The 18,405-nt window shown below is 32.7% G+C and overlaps 2 protein-coding genes, 1 non-coding gene and 2 pseudogenes across 6 annotated transcripts; 2 read left to right on the top strand and 3 right to left on the bottom strand.

The window, feature by feature from the left end:
* Nucleotides 1-103: 103 nt before the first annotated feature.
* LOC11421158 (pentatricopeptide repeat-containing protein At2g13600) lies at nucleotides 104-1,364 on the top strand. Its single transcript, XM_024776385.1, has 2 exons — nucleotides 104-1,072; nucleotides 1,194-1,364. Exons 1-2 carry the CDS (start codon nucleotides 104-106, stop codon nucleotides 1,362-1,364), a joined length of 1,140 nt encoding a protein of 379 aa, XP_024632153.1.
* On the top strand, nucleotides 1,184-2,406 carry LOC112419224 (O-fucosyltransferase 36-like; annotated as a pseudogene).
* An 868-nt stretch (nucleotides 2,407-3,274) lies between these two features.
* On the bottom strand, nucleotides 3,275-3,346 carry TRNAG-UCC (transfer RNA glycine (anticodon UCC)). The gene has a single exon. It is a non-coding gene; the product is annotated as a tRNA-Gly (tRNA).
* A 384-nt stretch (nucleotides 3,347-3,730) lies between these two features.
* On the bottom strand, nucleotides 3,731-9,771 carry LOC11421157 (probable galacturonosyltransferase 10; annotated as a pseudogene).
* On the bottom strand, nucleotides 7,849-13,352 carry LOC11424199 (serine hydroxymethyltransferase 6). Of its 4 annotated transcripts, none has more exons than XR_005644039.1 (5): nucleotides 11,994-13,352; nucleotides 10,721-11,126; nucleotides 10,371-10,472; nucleotides 9,674-10,268; nucleotides 7,849-8,312 (listed from the first exon to the last, which is right to left on the bottom strand). XR_005644039.1 is itself a non-coding variant. In XM_024776153.2 (4 exons), exons 1-4 carry the CDS (start codon nucleotides 13,041-13,043, stop codon nucleotides 10,045-10,047), a joined length of 1,782 nt encoding a protein of 593 aa, XP_024631921.1. In that variant the 5' UTR covers nucleotides 13,044-13,352; the 3' UTR covers nucleotides 9,431-10,044. The 4 variants fall into 4 exon arrangements, 1 of the variants encoding a protein (XP_024631921.1); XR_003009224.2 differs by having other exon boundaries at nucleotides 7,849-8,309; XR_003009225.2 differs by having other exon boundaries at nucleotides 7,849-8,216.
* Nucleotides 13,353-18,405: the final 5,053 nt, after the last annotated feature.

Genomic DNA, 18,405 nt, shown 5'->3' with positions numbered 1-18,405 from the left:
ATCGTTTTGTTTCTGATTCGATTATACTCAATGTGGAAAAATCAAAGATGCACATAAGGTGTTTGATGAAATTACGAACAAAGATATTTTTGCTTATACTTCCATGATCACTGCATATGGTCACTCTCGTGGTTCATGTGTTTATGGTGCTTTCAATATTGCTTCCATAATGCAGCAACAAGGGCTGCTTCCGAATCAAGTAACGTTAGTGAGTTTGATGGATGCAGCGGCCAAATTGGTTGCGCTGCAAGAGGGTCGAGCGGTTCATGGTTATGCTGTTAGGAGAGGAATTGGTTTGGGTGATGATGTTTTTGAAACAACCCTTTTGGATATGTATCATAAATGTGCTGGGTGTGTAGGGTTAGCTGCCTCCGTTTTTGCAAAGATGGATGCTCGAAAAAGAACAAAAGTTGGTTCTTGGAATACGTTGATAGCGGGTTATCTTCGTAATGGACAGGCTTTAGAAGCTTTTGAGCTTTTTCGTCGAATGATGTGTAGAAATATTTTGCCTGATTTGTTAACATTGGCCAATGTTATTTTTTGTTGTGTTGAATTAAATTATTTACATCGAGGGAAAAGTATTCATGGATACATGATCATGATGGGGGTAGAACTTGATCTTGTGGCTTCCACTGCTTTGGTTGATCTATACTGTAAAATTGATGTAACCAAAGCAAGGATGCTGTTTGAGAGATTAGAGAATAAGGATGCTGTTGTATACAATGTTATGATGTCCGGTTATCTTGAAAATAATTTACCTGCGGAGGCGCTAAACGTTTTTTGTGAAATGGTCAAGATGAATGTTAGTCCAAATGTGGCTTTGTTTATTAATTTGATTTCTGCAGTATCAAAATTGAGAGACATTAGATTAGTCAGGTCTATACATGGTTATGTTTTGAAGCATATGCACAACATGAGTGTGGAAATTGCAAATCAATTTATTCACGCATATGCAAAATGTGGGTATGTAGTGGATGAAAGGGAAGTCTTCAATAAGATGAGAACAATGGACTTGGTTTCATGGAATTCGATGATAATGGGTTATGTTCATAATGACCACATTGATGAAGCCGTAAATTTGTTTCAAAGAGAAAATATAAATATTGACTTGACTCTGTTACTCTAATCGGTCTCCTTCAGGCATTATCCCAGCTTGGATGTCTAAGTTTTGTTAAGGAAATTCATTGTTTCAGTTACCGATTTGTCTCTTACAACTTACAGAGGCATACAATCTGGTCAAAAGCATGCCCTCAACACACAGCACTGCTGCAATGTCTGCTTTGCTTTCTGCTTGCAGACTATATGGGGGATACAGATATTGGAGAGGCTATAGGGAAACAGATATTAGAATTGGAACCACATAGTTCAGGTGCTTATGCTTTGGTATCAAATATATGTGCACAAGGGGGAAGATGGGATGAAGTAGCCCAAATAAGGGCCATGACAAAGAATACAGAATTCAGAACTACTCCAGGATATATATATATATATATATATATATATATAGTGCATGTCTGGATTGACAACGAGTTTGGCGGATATATTTTAAAAGATAATAGAATTAATGCTACTACAGCCAGAGCCAATCCCACTTCCTTATCTCTTTATTAGTAAATTCAGCAAATTCAGTTGAATCCACATAGAACATTAAATGTAATTGAGCAGAGTTTGTCAAAGAGGAAAACTATTGAATGGAATCCTAAAAATGATAAATTTTTGGTTGCTATTTGTGTTTCCGGTCAAATGTCGAATCATTTGATTTGTTTTGAAAATCATATGTTTTTCCCGGAGATTCTTAATAGGGTTTTGGTGATTCCAAATTTTAAAGTTTCTTATCAATATGATATGATATGAATATGATAGAGTTGTTCATATTGATCATATTAATAAATGTTTAGGGAAAAAAGTTGTTATTTCTTTTGATGAATTTTCGAATGTTAAGAAGGGTCTATTTGCATATTGATAAGTTTCTTTGTTATTTTGCTTTGCCTCAACCTTGTTATTTGGATGATGATGAGAGGTTGAAGAAGTTGGGTGGGTTGGGTTTGGGTATGAGTAAACCTAAGGCTGTTTGGGAGGATGAGGATGCGAGGAATCCGAAGAAGACTGTTGTTATGGATAAATTTTCTTATGATGATGATGTTATGGCGATTGGTGATGTTTTTTATGTTGAAGTGGAGCATGATTGGGTGATGCAATCGGGTGGGCCGATTGCTCATCAATGCAAGACTTTTGATTGAACCTAATCACCTTATTTTGCTTACTGCTCAGCGTTTTATTCAGACTTTCCTTGAAAGGAACTTCATTGCATTTTTGGGGACACAATTTTTTGAAAATCTAGTACAACATTTATTCCTTTTTTCTGGTTTAATTTCTCGTAAGATTATGAGGTGTCTAAATTGGTGACATGAGTTTGATGTGTTAGTATACTTTTGCTTACTTCTGCATTTATTTGGAAAGTGAATTGAATTCAAATTCCTGTAATCTAAGATTCCTCACATTTATGTAGTTAGCCACTTAAACTATTGGATCAAGATCAGCTCTGATTTTAGAATAGTGAATTAGCTTTAAAAGGAAATTGAAATCAAAGTGATATCGTATGATCTTGATTCGAATTATAAGCTGCTGACTGCATGAATGCATAAAATTTCTGACTACACGGGTTTAAATTTCAATGAATTGCCAACTGCATTGTCATGGCTCATTCATTAATCATCGTTTATTTATTTTTGTTTCATGATGAACATGTTCTCCTTGAAATAATGTTTAAAATGATGCATTTAAGGTTTTTAACTCCTGAGAGGACAATGTTCATATTGAACTAACATAAATTCGGCACTTTTGTATGAACTTATAATTGTATATACTTGACTACTTCTCTAATTTTCACCTTTTCTCGCTCTTGATTTTGCACTTATGATTGGTCTATTTTTAAGGATTAATGCTTGATTGTACATGAAAAGTTTATCACGAAAGCTAATTGGCCAATTTTTTCGATTATCGAAAATGGAATAGGCCATTGCGATATATAAAAAACGATCACTTTGAAAGAGTCGTACGAGATGAAAATTCACAGTTTTTTTTTTTCATATATATCAAAGTGATGGAAAAGAACGAATCTCTTTCACATATCCACCTGATTTATCTAGTTTTCTGAAAATCATGGAAAAAAAATGGAGATAAAATCTCCTATAATGATAATGAATTGTCTAATTATTGGAGCTCCAATAATAAAGAAATTTGTTGCTATTTCGTAAAAAACTATTAAAAATGCTGCGTTTGCCGGGAGTCGAACCCGGATCTATTGCTTGGAAGGCAATTATCCTAACCGTTGGACTACAAACGCTACTTGAGACATAAATTCTAATTTTCTACTGATATATCAGTTTGCTTGAGAAGGATCCTTTCCATATCAATGGCTTTATATCTTTTTTTACTACTATGAAGATTATCATTACGACTCAAATATTCTTGAGCTTTGGTATTTAATGAACTACGGTGCATAAAATAAGAAAAAACCGTCCATAAAATAATCTTAGTTTCTTTTTGGATAAATAAAAGAAATATGTTGTTAGTAGCTAACCTACGGTGCATCTGGTCTTGCAATGTTGTTAGTAGCACTTGATTGAAACAATCAAATAAAATAATCCGTTTTGGAGGGTCGGGTTGGATTGGAGAGATTGATTGCTAATTAAATATTAACATTAAAAAATCATAAAATTAGTGTGTACAAGTGCGACCCATTTAAGCATCCAAAACGGAGAGTTCAATTGTGTGTGGATGCTCTAAGAATCACATAACCTCCCAACTCTACAAGTCAATAATTGTTTCACCGTTGCAATAGAGGATTGGAATGCTCAATGAATATGTATTTCCATAAACACCAATTGGCAACTGTGACTAGTGCTTGTGAATCCAAATCTTCCACTAAGGTTTTTGAACTTAGAGGTTTAAATTAAAGCTCAATTCAAAATCAATGAAAGTTGCATTCCTGCAATAAGGGATGAGAGTAGTCAATATGTTTTTCCCATAGGGGTTTGTATTTTTCAATGCCAATCTTCAACCAAGGTTTGGAATTTCCATTGAAATGCAGTACAACCCCTTTCTCTATCAATCGAGGATCAACCTTTGTGTAGCCAAAACCTAGTACATGCCACGACCGATCCAATTTCTAGATTAATCCATAAAATGTCAACAGTCCAGGTGGCAATGTACCGAGTTTCCATAGTGTCCGATCGGCATTCTTTGCCTGCCAATAATGGTAGATGCCGGTTACATTATTTTTCCTCCACTCAACCAAATCAAATACATTCATCCCAAATGCCCACCCGCATGCATCCAGATCAAAATGTGCTCTTATAAGAGGATGAGAATAGTTCAAGTATGTATGGTATCTATGAAATGTCTCCTTGCATGTCTCAACAGCTCCATTGACATTCCCATTCAAATCAATGGAAAAAAGATCAGAAAGATCCTTCTGAACCACAACATCGTCGTCCAGGAACACGATTTTCTTCAGTTCAGGAAAAATTTCAGGGATATAGAACCTAAGATGGTTAAGCATGGACAGATATTTAGGGTTACGAAACTTGATAGGTGTCCTTCCATCGTCGGTGTTTCCAGAAAAGTAGTATCTTTGCATTTCTGAATCTTGAAGTTGCTTAAGCACGGGAACATAAGAAGCATTTAACCAAGTAAAGTCTTCATACTTCTGAACTTGCACAGTCACCCCACGGAAATCATTCATGGCAAACCACGTCTTCATCGCAGCATAATTTATTCCATCGGTGACAAGGTGAAAAACAATCATATAGGGATTTTTAGAATTTTTTGCAGTTGAATTGACCACGACCGAAGTTGCAATAATGTTATCAGAAAACACGCAAAAGTGGTAAAGATTTTCATCCTTAATCTTCATCTCCACATGTCTTTTGTCCTTCAATTTCTTTTGCAAATCAAGGTTTTTGAACCATTCTGTTGTCAACCGGACACCAAGATAGTATAAGCTTTTAGGAACTTCTTCAGCTGCTATTTGTCCATATTTCAAATTCTTTTCTCTTACTGAGTTTACTTCTTCTTCAAGAGCTTGGAGTTTTGCTTTGAATCTCATGATCATGGTAGCACTGTCATAATGGAGTTTTTGTGCTTGGAATAACAGTAACGCCATATCATAGATAGCTCTCTCTGAATCTCTAGTCGTTAAAGGAGAATGGCTAATGGCAGCATTCGAGAGGAAAATCTGCGAATTGCGGATTTGAGCACTTAGTTCCCCAGCAAATTGGATATTCTTACTTTCTTTTGCAATTTCAACAAAAGCTTTTGCTAGGGATATTTGATCATTAAGATGTCTGGTCACCGAGTCCGAACTTAACATCTCTTCGGTAGTATTAGGGTCTTCCATAATCCTATCATCTTGTAAGTTCTCTGCACAATACGATACAAGAAGTTATTCGCAAAACAAGGACCGAATTCACCTTCCCCCCCCAACTACGTCTCCAAAAATAATAAAGTTATAATATTCTAGCTTCGAAATAACAAGTCACGTCATGCAAACTATGTTCCAATAACTTAATCAAGTTTAAGTACTTTTTTGTATTAATTTTGAACAAATTATAACAATGTGAGCAAAGACTAGCAGTAGCAGCATTGTATGAATTCAAAATCCAAAGATTATGTGAAATTTTCCTCATTACTCTCTATGTTGATAGCTTCCGCGTGATTTGACAGATGTATTACAAACTTCCAAAATAAGGCACAACAATAACTAATCTCTTATTAACTTGTCAGAAAACTAATGAAGCTTCAATAACCTAGACTATGTTCCTAAAAGAAAATAACTAAGTTCTCATTCAATTTTTTCAGCAAACAAGAACAAAAATCTACAAAACAAGTTGAGAAAAAAGAAATACCTTGGACAAAGCTGGTCTAGACTCAATATGAGTCCCAGTGATCAGAATATAGATAAAGACAAGAACCAGTGCACAGCACAATGCCCACCACAACGCATCATGAACTCTTCTCCGCACCGGCCTTCGAAGAAAATCCATTGCTCTTTGCCTCATTTTCCAAACTTGTTCAAAATCCCGATCAAAGGTTATGGAAATGACAACCTTAATGAATCTCTCCTTGATCGGCTTCAAAACAAGTTTTTCTTCAAATAGTTTGTTTCTCTTTGCCTGCGTATGGGAGTAACACAATTATATAATTTTTGACTCAAATATACACACACCTCTCATATGAAAAAAAAAAAAAAAAAACAAAAAAAGTATAGAAATAACTCATGAATTTGAAAAATTTAATATAATATAGTAACGTGAGTTTAGCTCTGTAAGGATATATGCAGGTTCGAACCTCAAACACCCTGTTTTTCTATATTTAAAATGTGTGATCTCTGACCATTAGAAGGATACTTGACAGAATTATAAGAAACAAGACCAAAGTTGCATACATAAAGAAACCGGATAAATCAATGAGCTGGTATATATCAAACATTCATGATTCAGGCATATAGTAAAGAGAACCATTCTATAGTAAAATATTAACCACGCATGCATATACACACGGGTAAGGGTATAAGAATTTTTGTGTTACGGACAAAAACATAAGTGAATGTTGACAACAAGTTGACGTTGTTCTTGTTGGCGGCGGGGGCAACACAAAAATAGGTTTTGTGTTACGTTATTCGACAAACACTGTCTCTTTGTACTTTTTTATACTCCACTGTCCAAAACCTAAACGTGTGTAAATTACTACAAACGTGTTTTTTTTTTTAAGGATTTGCAAGGTGCAATTTTTATTTAAATTATTTATTTAGTAATCCCGAAATTTTCTGTCAAAAAAAAAAAGAAAAAATTCCGAAATTATACCACGTTCGGTTAATGAAGATACGCTTGTAAAAAATAAAACACACATTCTGCCCTGCAATTTAAAAATTAGTGAATCTTGCTATGTGGTTTTTTTAATGACGTCCATTTTTTTCCTCAAATTTTCTTTTTTTCTCACAATTTTTTCAGTTCAATTTTTGTTTTACTAATATTAATTGAGGAACTGAAATAAAGAAAAAATTGATCCTTTTTATAAAGTCCAGAAAAGTGACTTAGATATCGAATTTTTTTATGATTTTTTGAAAGCTGGTTTTTGACATTAAAATAAGATCTCCCACGTAAAATTAGAATTTTCCAACAATGAACAAATTAATTATGAGTTTTTAAAGCGATAAAATCTCAAAAATCAAAACAACAAAAACCTCGACCCATAAATGAAATTTTGAGTAGTTTTTTTTTGCGTAAACCTCTATAAAAGTACATAGAAATGATCTGCAAAGTTTCGTAGCATTCTCAAAACAACTCAAAATTGCAATTTTATTCCGAGTAATCAAATACTCAAACGTCAAATTTCACTCCCCAATTTTGTAGGCATATTTAAATTATCATAAAAGCCTCCACCAAAAAGTTATTAGAGTTTTTCAACGAGGGACGAATTAATTATGAATTTATTACTTTTTTAAGAATTTCATAATTCTTCACAAGAAAAATTCATAATTAATTTATACCTCATTTTAAAACTCCTAAATTGTGATCCTATAAATATGATTGTACTATTGTGAGTTTGTGGATTTTTGCAAAGACATGGGTATTTTGGGAGAGAAAGGGCTTGATTAGTAACGATAGAAAGATGAAAAGGATTTATTTTATTTTTTTTATATAGAAAGATGAAGAGGATAAAATTCAAGCTATTCACAAACGTATCTCATCTTTATCGATACACCATTCACAAACGCATTCTATCAAATTGGTAGACACAAGTGGCGATGTGCATTTATTTACATAATTTACTTTTAGATTTTTCTTCGCAAAAAAAATAAAATTCACAAGGTATCATAGAGGATAAAATGCAAGCTATTTCGTTTGAGGTTTTAGTGGCAGTTTAGGAATCTGTTGTATGTGGCCTCTACTATGGCCTCACCTTAGCCCTAATTCTTTCAATCAAAAAACAAATCTTTGACATTGACTCCCAAGTAGCAAAAAACTAGTACAATGAGAATTCGATAATTGCTGTTAAGCCCTCCCAATTTTGCTGGAATAGCCCCCCGTTATCATAAGTTAGTTTCTGATGGAAGAAACATCAGAACGTAAGTTCCAATCGGCATTTTTGTTTGCTACTAAAATCTCTCGGAACCTAGGTTCCTGATGACCATTTTTCTGAGGTTGAGCAACCTGGGGGCAAAAACAACATTCATTTTAGAATTCTGCCCATTTCATTGTTGCCATACCGTTGTAAGAGACATTGGGTCAATATTATCCTTAAGCCTGCTTTCAAAGAACCAAACAAATATTCAGATCGCTTGGCTAACTTGGAAAACTATAATTCTCTTTCATGTCTATTTCTTAGTAGTTGTCATCAATCTGTTAGTCATTTTATTTGCGGAGATTCTAGGGGAGTTTGTGGAGTTTCTTTGAACTATACCCCCTTCTAATACAATAAACATAAAAGAGTCCAACATGTCCAAAACAATATTCTATCCTTCATTTTCAATATAAAAACAACTACATCTGTAGTATTAAGATATAAAAATAACTCCTGTGAACTTGAGAATGCAGCAGCAAGAATTTTCAAATCACTACAAGATTTGAATCTTAATGTCACTTTAAATGGTGTTATTCCTACTCACTACTGCTTCAAATCTGATGGGTAATTATGCACAAAGATGTGAAGGAAACAAGAAATATGATAACATGCATTAAGGATAATTATAGTGAGTTCAAAGAAATCTGATGGGTATGATCATGCTATGGTGGTTTGACATATGTGAATTATCAGTGATTAGGACTTGGTAATGCATGTTTATGGGGTGTAATAATCTTAATGGAGATTTGAAGCAGTAGTGATTAGAATTATACCCCCTTCTAATATAATATACATGCTATGAATGGTTGTGAAGAAATATGATTAATTTCTAATAAGTTTCACAATATCATAAAATATTATGGGGATTATATTCATTTAAAACGGTTGAAAATGCTCATGTTTATTACATTAAACGCATACATATACAATCATTTCGTACTTCCTTCAATACTCCTGTCAAACCAAATATTTACAGGTTACATCCTAAGATTATTTTAGGACAACTTACGGTCATAAGGGGGGTCTTGGGAAAGATCAGACCCATTAGATAGTCTCGGTATTACCACATTTACAAGAAGACTAATTCAATAACTCCAACTATTTGCAAAATCCACCAACCTCTCAAAAAAATTAGTAAACGTGGCAAAGTATCTAATTTAATAAATATATGAACCTAACAACTCCCCTTCAATGACCCAAAATACTTCAATCTCCTGGTATAAAACTACAAATCAATAAAAAAAATGCAGCAGTAGAGTGAACTCAAAAGAGCTTTTGAAAAATGTTTCCATTGCCAGCTATAAAAAGAATCGTCAAGTTTTTGTTTTTGAGAAAATAATTGATAGTTCAAATCTCATACAAAGGTACAAAGCGATCACTTATTTAACACATTAACTTGTATATTTAACAATGAACTCGGCACTGTATTGCTGCTGAAAAAAAGTACAACTATCATATCAAAAACGGGTAATATGTAGCAAGAAAAAACAGGACTACCATTGCTTTCACCATTAAACAGCAGGTAAAAGAATTCAAGGTGACTAACCTTAATCAGACTAATTATTTTCTGCAGATTCCTCAGAAGAATTCTGTACTCAAGTTGGTTGATCAAGAATCTCTGTTCCAACCCCTGTAATGGCCAACTTGCTGCATTAATGGTGCACCCTCCATCAAGGCAGGAACAGAATGCTTGATTACCAAAAGAAACCTCAATGGCATTACTCGCTTATGTACTATTTTGTACCACATTGTACATCGCAACATGCAAAAACCTGACAACTGTGTATAACAATAAGATGAGAGAAGCTCCACAAAATCTATGCACATCAAGATGACTGGCTTTTGTGACAAGTACGCACTGCAGCCCACTGGTGTAGCATATATAATCAATAACGCAACACACCAGTTGCATTATGTTCAAATGTCGAAACCCGGCAAGGCAAACTGAGTAGCAAAAGCTTCAACCCGAGCCCGAAGCTCAAGAATGTCCCTATTGCTCTCAAGTACCTTAGAAATAGTCTTCTGCAATTTCCCATGCTCCCTCTGCAGCATGTTTGCAATTTGTGCAGCTCTAAAGAGAAAATCAGCCATTGTCTCAAAATCGGCCTCCAAACACCCTCTTGAAGTCATGGCGGGGGTACCTTAGTAATACAACATAAAAATCTCTCATAAGAATGCACTGTCAACCAAATATCTTGAGCATACAAATCATAAAGATTCAAGCATATAAAATTATTGCTTACCTATCCTTACTCCTCCAGGAATTATAATTCCGTTGTCACCAAATATAGCAATTTTATTCAATGTAATATGACATGCCTCACAGACCTTCTCGTAAAATTTACCTTCGCACCAAAAAAATATGGGTATTGTTATCATTATATACAAAAACATAGGAGTGAAACGTCACTAATTGTCCAGCTTGAACTATATGATTTAAGCATAATTTGTGATCACAAAAGTAGCTATCAAACCCAAAGTCAATGCAAGGTGCAGAAAACATGTGAACTAAATGAGTCTAGTTGACATGTTAGCACTTAACAAAGATGCAATCAGCAATATATAGTCAAAATATCACATGATCATATAATACCTGTCAACCCCAGGGGCCTTAAATCCCAAAGTATTAAATGGTTGTCAGTACCCCCAGTTACCAGGCGGCATTTTCTTCTCAACAGAGCAGATGCTAAAGCTTGAGCATTCTTCTTCACCTGCTGCATGTATGCCTTATACTCAGGAGTGGCCACTTGTTTTAATGCAATAGCAAGTGCAGCAATATGGTTATTATGAGGTCCACCTTGCAATGATGGGAAAACAGCAAAATTTATCTTTTCTTCAAAGTCATATTGATCACTTTCATGTCCCTGAGTAAGAAGTATCCCTCTCTTCCTTGGTTTTGTTCCCTTCCGATAAAAAATTATACCACCCCTTGGACCTCGAAGACTCTTGTGAGTTGTCGATGTAACAACATCACAATAATCAAAAGGGTTCACACACTCCTGCAAGGACCAGAAAACAATACTATTAAATAAAATAACAAGTATCTGTATCTTCATATTAAAAGTGCACCATTTATTAGATACTTGTGCAAAGGGCAATAATGGACTTAATTCACCCGTCCAGAAATTCAAGAAAATTACCAACTAGGATTAACTTGAAAGTGTATTAAGACATTAAAGTGAACAAGGACAAAACAGTATTCAGATTAGCTGAAGATTTTATTAAAACAAGTAGACCACTATGGGATCCAGATAGTGATATCAAGTCTCTGACACTAAGCAGAATTCTCACAGTCCATGATCCACACTATTAACCACAATAAAGGGACTCTTCCATTAAGTCAAACTGAAATCTATATGAGCATGTGTATTGGTGAAACAAAAAAAAAAATTAGAAGAATCCCGTTAAATCTTTATTTCAATTGCAAAATAGCCATGTATAGGTATGAATTTAAAAATCTGGAAATTGTAGGGTGTTGTCAATTTAGTCTTTGAAGTTAACGAAATTATAAAATGGTCCCATAATTTAAAGAATTCTCGATCACATTGTCCCTAAAGAACAATTTCAAGGACTAAATCGACGGATCGAAAAGGACTACTAATACGATCAATAAACTTCAATATCAGGGACTAATTCAGAATATGTGCAATGTCCAGATAGATGAACTTTTGTTGCTTAGGATGGAATGGTAAAGAATCGTATCATGATAAAATAAAACTGTCATAATACCCTAACTCATTAACTAAATGTAATCAATAACAACAATGAAGGAATATCAACACAAGCCAAACTAAACTTTCAGAGTCGACTACAGACAGTGAGAAATTCTAACTCAACAAATATTGCAAGTAAAAAATATTTCACACCTTGGCTGCAATTATCCCACTAATCTGAGCCATGTCACACAATAACACAGCTCCACATTTATCTGCAACATGTCTAAACCTAGCATAATCCCATTCTCGAGGATAAGAACTCCCACCACAAATAAGTATCTTAGGACGAAAATCAAGTGCCCTTTCTTCAAGCTTATCATAATCAATAAAACCCGATTGAGGATTAATCTTATAAGCTAAACTCTCAAAGAATATTGAAGCCCCAGAAACTTTCTTCCCATTCGGAGTATAATATCCATGACTAGTATTCCCTCCAGAAGGAGTATCCAACCCCATAATTCGATCCCCGGGCGCCAACAATCCAGTATACACAGCAAAATTAGCCGAAGTACACGAATATGGCTGCACATTCACACCCCAACACTTAGGATCAAGATTAAACGCAGCCAAAGCACGCTCGCAACAAAGTGTTTCAATTTCATCTATATATTGATTTCCACCATAGTAACGTGCACCAGGCATTCCTTCAGAGTATTTATTCGTTAAATGGCTTCCAAGCGCTTCCATTACAGCCCTGCAAACAAAATTCTCAGAAGCTATCAATTCAATCCCTTTGAATTGACGCTTTTTCTCTTTTTCTATAATCTCATATATATCAGGATCCGCTACCTGTAAGGGTTGATCACCCCACGATCGAACAGCGGCTTTTCGAGACTCGAGATCAAGTAGACGATCACCTCGATCGGATTCCACGGAAGCTCTCTTGGTGGTGATTGTAGAGGATTCGGAATCTCGTCGTCTTTTGATACACATTGAATGACCTAGAATACGAAATTCTTCAACTTCTCTATCATCTTCATCGTTGTTCGATTCGATATCGATAGCGTTACCGTTTTCTTTCTCTGTTTGTGGTTCCATGAGCTGAAGAGGAACGGTGGGGACAGGGTTTGATGGATCGCGGAAGCTGGATTCGAGGTGGAGGGCGATGGAGTCGTCGGGAATCGGTGGACGGGGAGGAGGAGAAGCGTGAGAAGATGAGAAATTGAGAGATAAATTGGATTGATGGTGTGATAGATCCATCAAACACAAACACGATGAGAAATTGAAGAAACAATGCTGGGATGAAATTGGGTTGTGCTTATGAAGATTATGAACAACAACAGTGGAAGGGATAAGAGATTTTGCGGTTGTTGAATATGGAAGAATCGGTCATTGAGATATTGAAGAAGAAGAAGAAGAAGAAGAAGAAGAAGAAGAAAACCCTAACCCTAAATCGAAGAAGAATTGAGTTTGAAGAAGAGAAGGGTTGCTGCTGGGTTGGGGGATGCACCTGGACAGGACGCGCAGATGATGCTTTGCTGTACTATTTTCGTCTGTTTGATGATGTGGTACATGAATATTTCCTTTATTTCATTTCATTTTCTTAATAAATCCTTCATTTCATATTTTGCTTAGTATAAAAATTTGGTAAAAAAACAAGATTAAGAAATTTATTTAATGATATATAATGGGTAAAAAGTTTAGGTGAGTTGGAATACGAGGTTTAACGAAGTCAATACAAATTTAAATTAACGATTCTAACTTTATGAATGAGTCAACTTCTTATCAATCGAGTCAATATTTATTAGTATGAGATTAGCTTATATGCATAGATGTAAAAAATTTCTACATATATCGGTCAAATAAAGTATTTATAAAGATCTTTATAAAAAAAAGTTTATAAAGTTACTTATTTACTTTGTTTTTATAATAACAAGTATCTATAAAGATATTGGGTTTTGCTAAACGGTGTCCTAAGATATTCCATCTGTTTCTAATTATAAGCAAATTTTATTTTTTTAGGTTCATTTAATTAATGAAGTGTGTGGTTCATAATATATATAACATACATTATTAATTGAATGAATCTAAAAAATAAAATTTGCTTATAATTAGAAACAGAGTGAGTAATGGTTAGGGAACCCATAAGTAGAAATTTTCTTTTGGAAATGTAAGATGTTACATTTGACCAAGTAATGATTATACTACTTTTTATTAAAAATTTACTATTTGTTTTAGATGCTTAACCAATGCTCATAGGACATTGGTTAACATTTTCCAAAGATATTTTAAGAATAAATTTTAAAAAATGAGGTCTTGAAAAGTGATGAATGTTAATGTATATGAAGAGGAAGAAGATGGAGATTAAGATTGTAGAAAACTAAAAAAAATTAATAATTTGGCATTGTTATGTCAACATTTGACAAACACATATGCTTCATTTAACAGCGTTGAATAATATTAAAAGCCTAATCAAAGAAAGAAAAAGTTAAACTTAAAGAATCTTGAAGGCATTTGGCCTAAAATTATCGAATACATCTTTTTGTTACCTATGAATGAATTATCTCCACTACCACACTCTTATCTTAGGGGTGTTTGTTTGGGAGAAAAAAATATATTTATGAGAATAAGGGCATTAAATATGATATTCCTATGTTTGGTAGAAGGGAACAAAAATAATATACTCAGGAATAAATGATTTTCAGGAATCTTATTTACCTGTTGACTCTCTATTTTTATTTTCGGGGGTGGGGGGTTGGAATCTTCAATTCCTGGGAATGAAATCTCCACATTCATGGTGAAAACCCACCCATACCTCTATTCCTGCGAGTTTCGATGACTGATATTCGAGCGCGCATCCACCATTCTGCTGCTGTTGCATGTCAAAGGTGTTGGGCAGTCTGCCAGCCTTCAATTAAATGGCGTGTAACAACTTGAAACAGGGTACTCTTATTATGTATTAAAAAACAAATATATATCCTGACTAATACCTTTGTTGACTCGCATAATTTACTTTGCTTGATTAAAAATAACATGAAAAATATTATTTTTCATCTATTGAATGTCAAAGGGTATATTAATAATTTTGACATTTATTCCTGGGATTATACATTTTAAATAAAACATATTTTTAGTATTCCCAAAAATTTAGAAAGAAAGTTCCAAAGAATTCAAATTGGTAACCAAACACTTTTTAAAAATATTCCTAAAAATATAATTCCAAAGAATATATTCGAAAATAATTTTTGCATCCGTGAGACAAACATCCTATTGTTGGTTTGAGGTTAAAGTGTAACGGAAAGATGAAATTCTAATAATCATTCCACCTTTTAAGCTGTAGCGACCCACGAAAATTATTTCCTCCCACAATTGGAAAGAAAGCTCGCATTATACCAATAAATTTGATCAATTTCCCGTTTATGCCCTTTTATAAAATCTTTGGTAGAACCAATTTTCGTTAATTTGTTTTTTGTTTGCCCTCTTTTGTGTTAGTTTTGGATTAGACTTTGTTTGGGTTCTTTTCAGCTCTTTCTTTGTTTGTCTCATTGGATTCAGGCGTTAGTCCTCCCTCCCAATTATCTCACTTCCATATTCCTTGAGCATCGAGCGTTGGTACGTGATCGTGGTTTGTTCTAAACAATGTATCAAAATTTAATGTTGTTTTCGACATATGAGTAATCTTATTTTGTCATCAACCAAACATGAACATACCGCATATCTCAGCTGAAATTAGTATTTTTGTTCCGCACGTCGTCATAAACAACTAACTTGCTCTTTTGTTTTTACATAGGATGCGTTTGTTTCACAGACACAAAAATTATTCAACATATCTAGGAACATAAACACAATAATTTTATTCCTAAGTTTTTTTTTTTTTAAATTGTCTGGCACACCGTTGAATATTCCTAAAAAATTGAAAGTTATTTTCTTTAAAAAAAAATAAACAAAATTTCATATGAACTCACTTTTACATCATTTAACTTTTTTTTGACAAATTTTACATTATTTAACTCTATTTTAGTTTTATGGGAATGTTAGGAGTTATGAAAACTTCAAAACACTTTTAAAACTAGGAATAATGATTTCTCAATATACTCATTCCTTACTTATATATCCTCAGAATGTAAATCTTAAACTTGAAACTAGCACTCTATAAATACAAAAAAAAAAAAAAAAAAAATCCTCTAAGAAAAAAAATACAACTTTTTTACCACTATTTATAAATGATTGATATCTGTTGAAAAATTTGTTAAATACACAAGATAAATTCTCTACCTTCTGATCAAATTTCTACGTAAATAGTTAAGGGATAAAAAATGCAATTTAACTTTTTTTAATCATATAGTTGTCATGTAAGTTAAAAAAATAGCCCCTTAATTGCGGGGCCCAAAGCCCAGCAGGTTTTATGGTTGAAAATACCAGTAGTGTCTTCAGCAACACGTGTTTTAAAACTTTAGTGGTAATCTCATGCTTACGTATACTTTTGCACCGCTTTCTTTTTTATCAAGTAGCTTATGGTAAGGTGAATAAGTGGGGTGTCGAGGTTCGAACTTCAATCTCTGTATATAACAAATGCATATTCATGTCAACTGAGATATGCTTACGATGACACTTTTTTACTGTTCTATAAGAGAAATAATATTATTTTTTTTGGATAATTTCTTAATAATTATAATTTTTTGACAAAAACAACATAAATAAAAAGAGAAAAAAAAGGTCCGACGAGTTTAACTTGGTTGGTAAAGATATTGTATATTATATACAGGTGTCAGAGTTCGAACTCTAGATAGTTCACTCATCTACATTTAAAATGTGTGAATTTTAACCATTAAACTACTTGACAAAAAAAAACCACAATAAAAATATTAAAAAATGTTTCAAAAATTATTTTAAAATAGGTGTACAAATATTTTTTCGTTGCTTAATTGTTAAGGTCATGTATGTGGGCATTATAATCTAAGAAGTTCATAATAGAAAACAATTGTCTTAGAAGTACTATAAATCAAACATTTGTCTTAATTCTTTTAAAAAAATTAAAATGTGCCGTAGTCTTATAATACATAATTTTCTACTTCTAAACAATGTTTTAATAGCACTTGTTAATATTTTTTCTAATTATTATTATTATTATTATTATTATTATTATTTATAAAGGAGTACATTTAATTGATCTATATGGTTACATTATCAAATAATTTCATGTTCGTTCCATCATTAAAAGTGTTTAAAATAATTTATTTTGTCAAGAAAAAGTTTTTATTAAAAACAATTTGTGCTTGATCGTCAACTATATTAACAACTTTAGGCAAAATTACACAATTAGTCCCTTAACTTTATTTTAGGTAACACTTTTGTCCTTTATCTTATTTTTTTTGTCACGATTTAGTCCTTTATGTTATGAAATAACAACATAGTTATCCTTTTTAATGAAAAAAATAATCAAAAACTCCAAAAAAAAAATCATCAAACTCATAGGCAAATGTAAATCTTCATCATAAAAGTATATAAAATCAAATTTCTTTGAAAAAAATCTCATAAAAAATGATAAGATATTGTCATTTTATATTATAAAAGACTAAATCGTGACAAAAAAAAAGATAAAGGACGAAAGTGTTACCTAAAATAAAGTTAAAGAGATTAATTGTGTAATTTTGCCACAACTTTATTATGGTGATAGATAACTCATTTGGTAGAGCTATACGTTGAAAGATGTAAAGAAACTAAAGATAAATAATTTGAATACCGACAAATATAAAAATACTAACATACTAATTTTTTTTGTGGTGGCTGGAGTTTGAACTTCAAATCTTACATATGTACTGCATTGTCTCTACCAACTGAGCTAAATTCATGAGAACAACATAATAATTAATATACTCAAGAGAAATGATATTTAAAAATTAAAATATTGTTGTTAAATATGTTGTCCAATAAAGTTGGGGTTGGATATAATATTTTAATGTGCAAACAATACGATTGTAAAACTAAAATCATGATTGCCTCAATTTTAAAAATAAAAATAATATTTGTAAACAATTTTATAACAATTTTTTCTTACATTCACATTTGTTTTTATTCTCTATTTTCTCTTTCTTTTTTTATTATTTTTGTCCTAAGAGATAACGAAAAAATGTTATCCTAAAAATAATTGTACAAATAAAAAATATATAATTAATTTTTTTTAAAATTGAATATTGAATATTTTTTTATTATTTTTGTCCTAAGAGATAATATAAAAATACTGTCCTAAAAATAATTGTACAAATATGAATATATAATTAATTTTTCAAAAAATTGAATATTGAAAAGAATAATTGTATCCGTTTATATTAGAGATATATGTTAGTCATATAGTTACTAGTTAGTTAGTGCCTATAAATAGGCTTAAGGTGTCACATTGTAACTAACTTTGTCAATTGTAATAATATTCATTTCCATCAATAAAATACTTTCATAACTTTTCTCTCTTTCCTTTCATGGATGTCATGTTTCCTAACAGAACAGTTTATTACATGGACCACCAGAGACCCATGCATCCCATCCCATATGCCACATAAGTTACCTAATTCCTCGAATGTTTTAGTTTTAGACGTATACACGTAATAATCGTAAGATAGTAGAA

Source organism: Medicago truncatula, chromosome 2 (assembly GCF_003473485.1).
Source record: "Medicago truncatula cultivar Jemalong A17 chromosome 2, MtrunA17r5.0-ANR, whole genome shotgun sequence".
NCBI classification, from domain to species: domain Eukaryota; kingdom Viridiplantae; phylum Streptophyta; class Magnoliopsida; order Fabales; family Fabaceae; genus Medicago; species Medicago truncatula.
The sequence above is the reverse complement of the archived record's forward strand: the minus strand, read 5'-3'. Positions and strand labels throughout refer to the sequence as shown.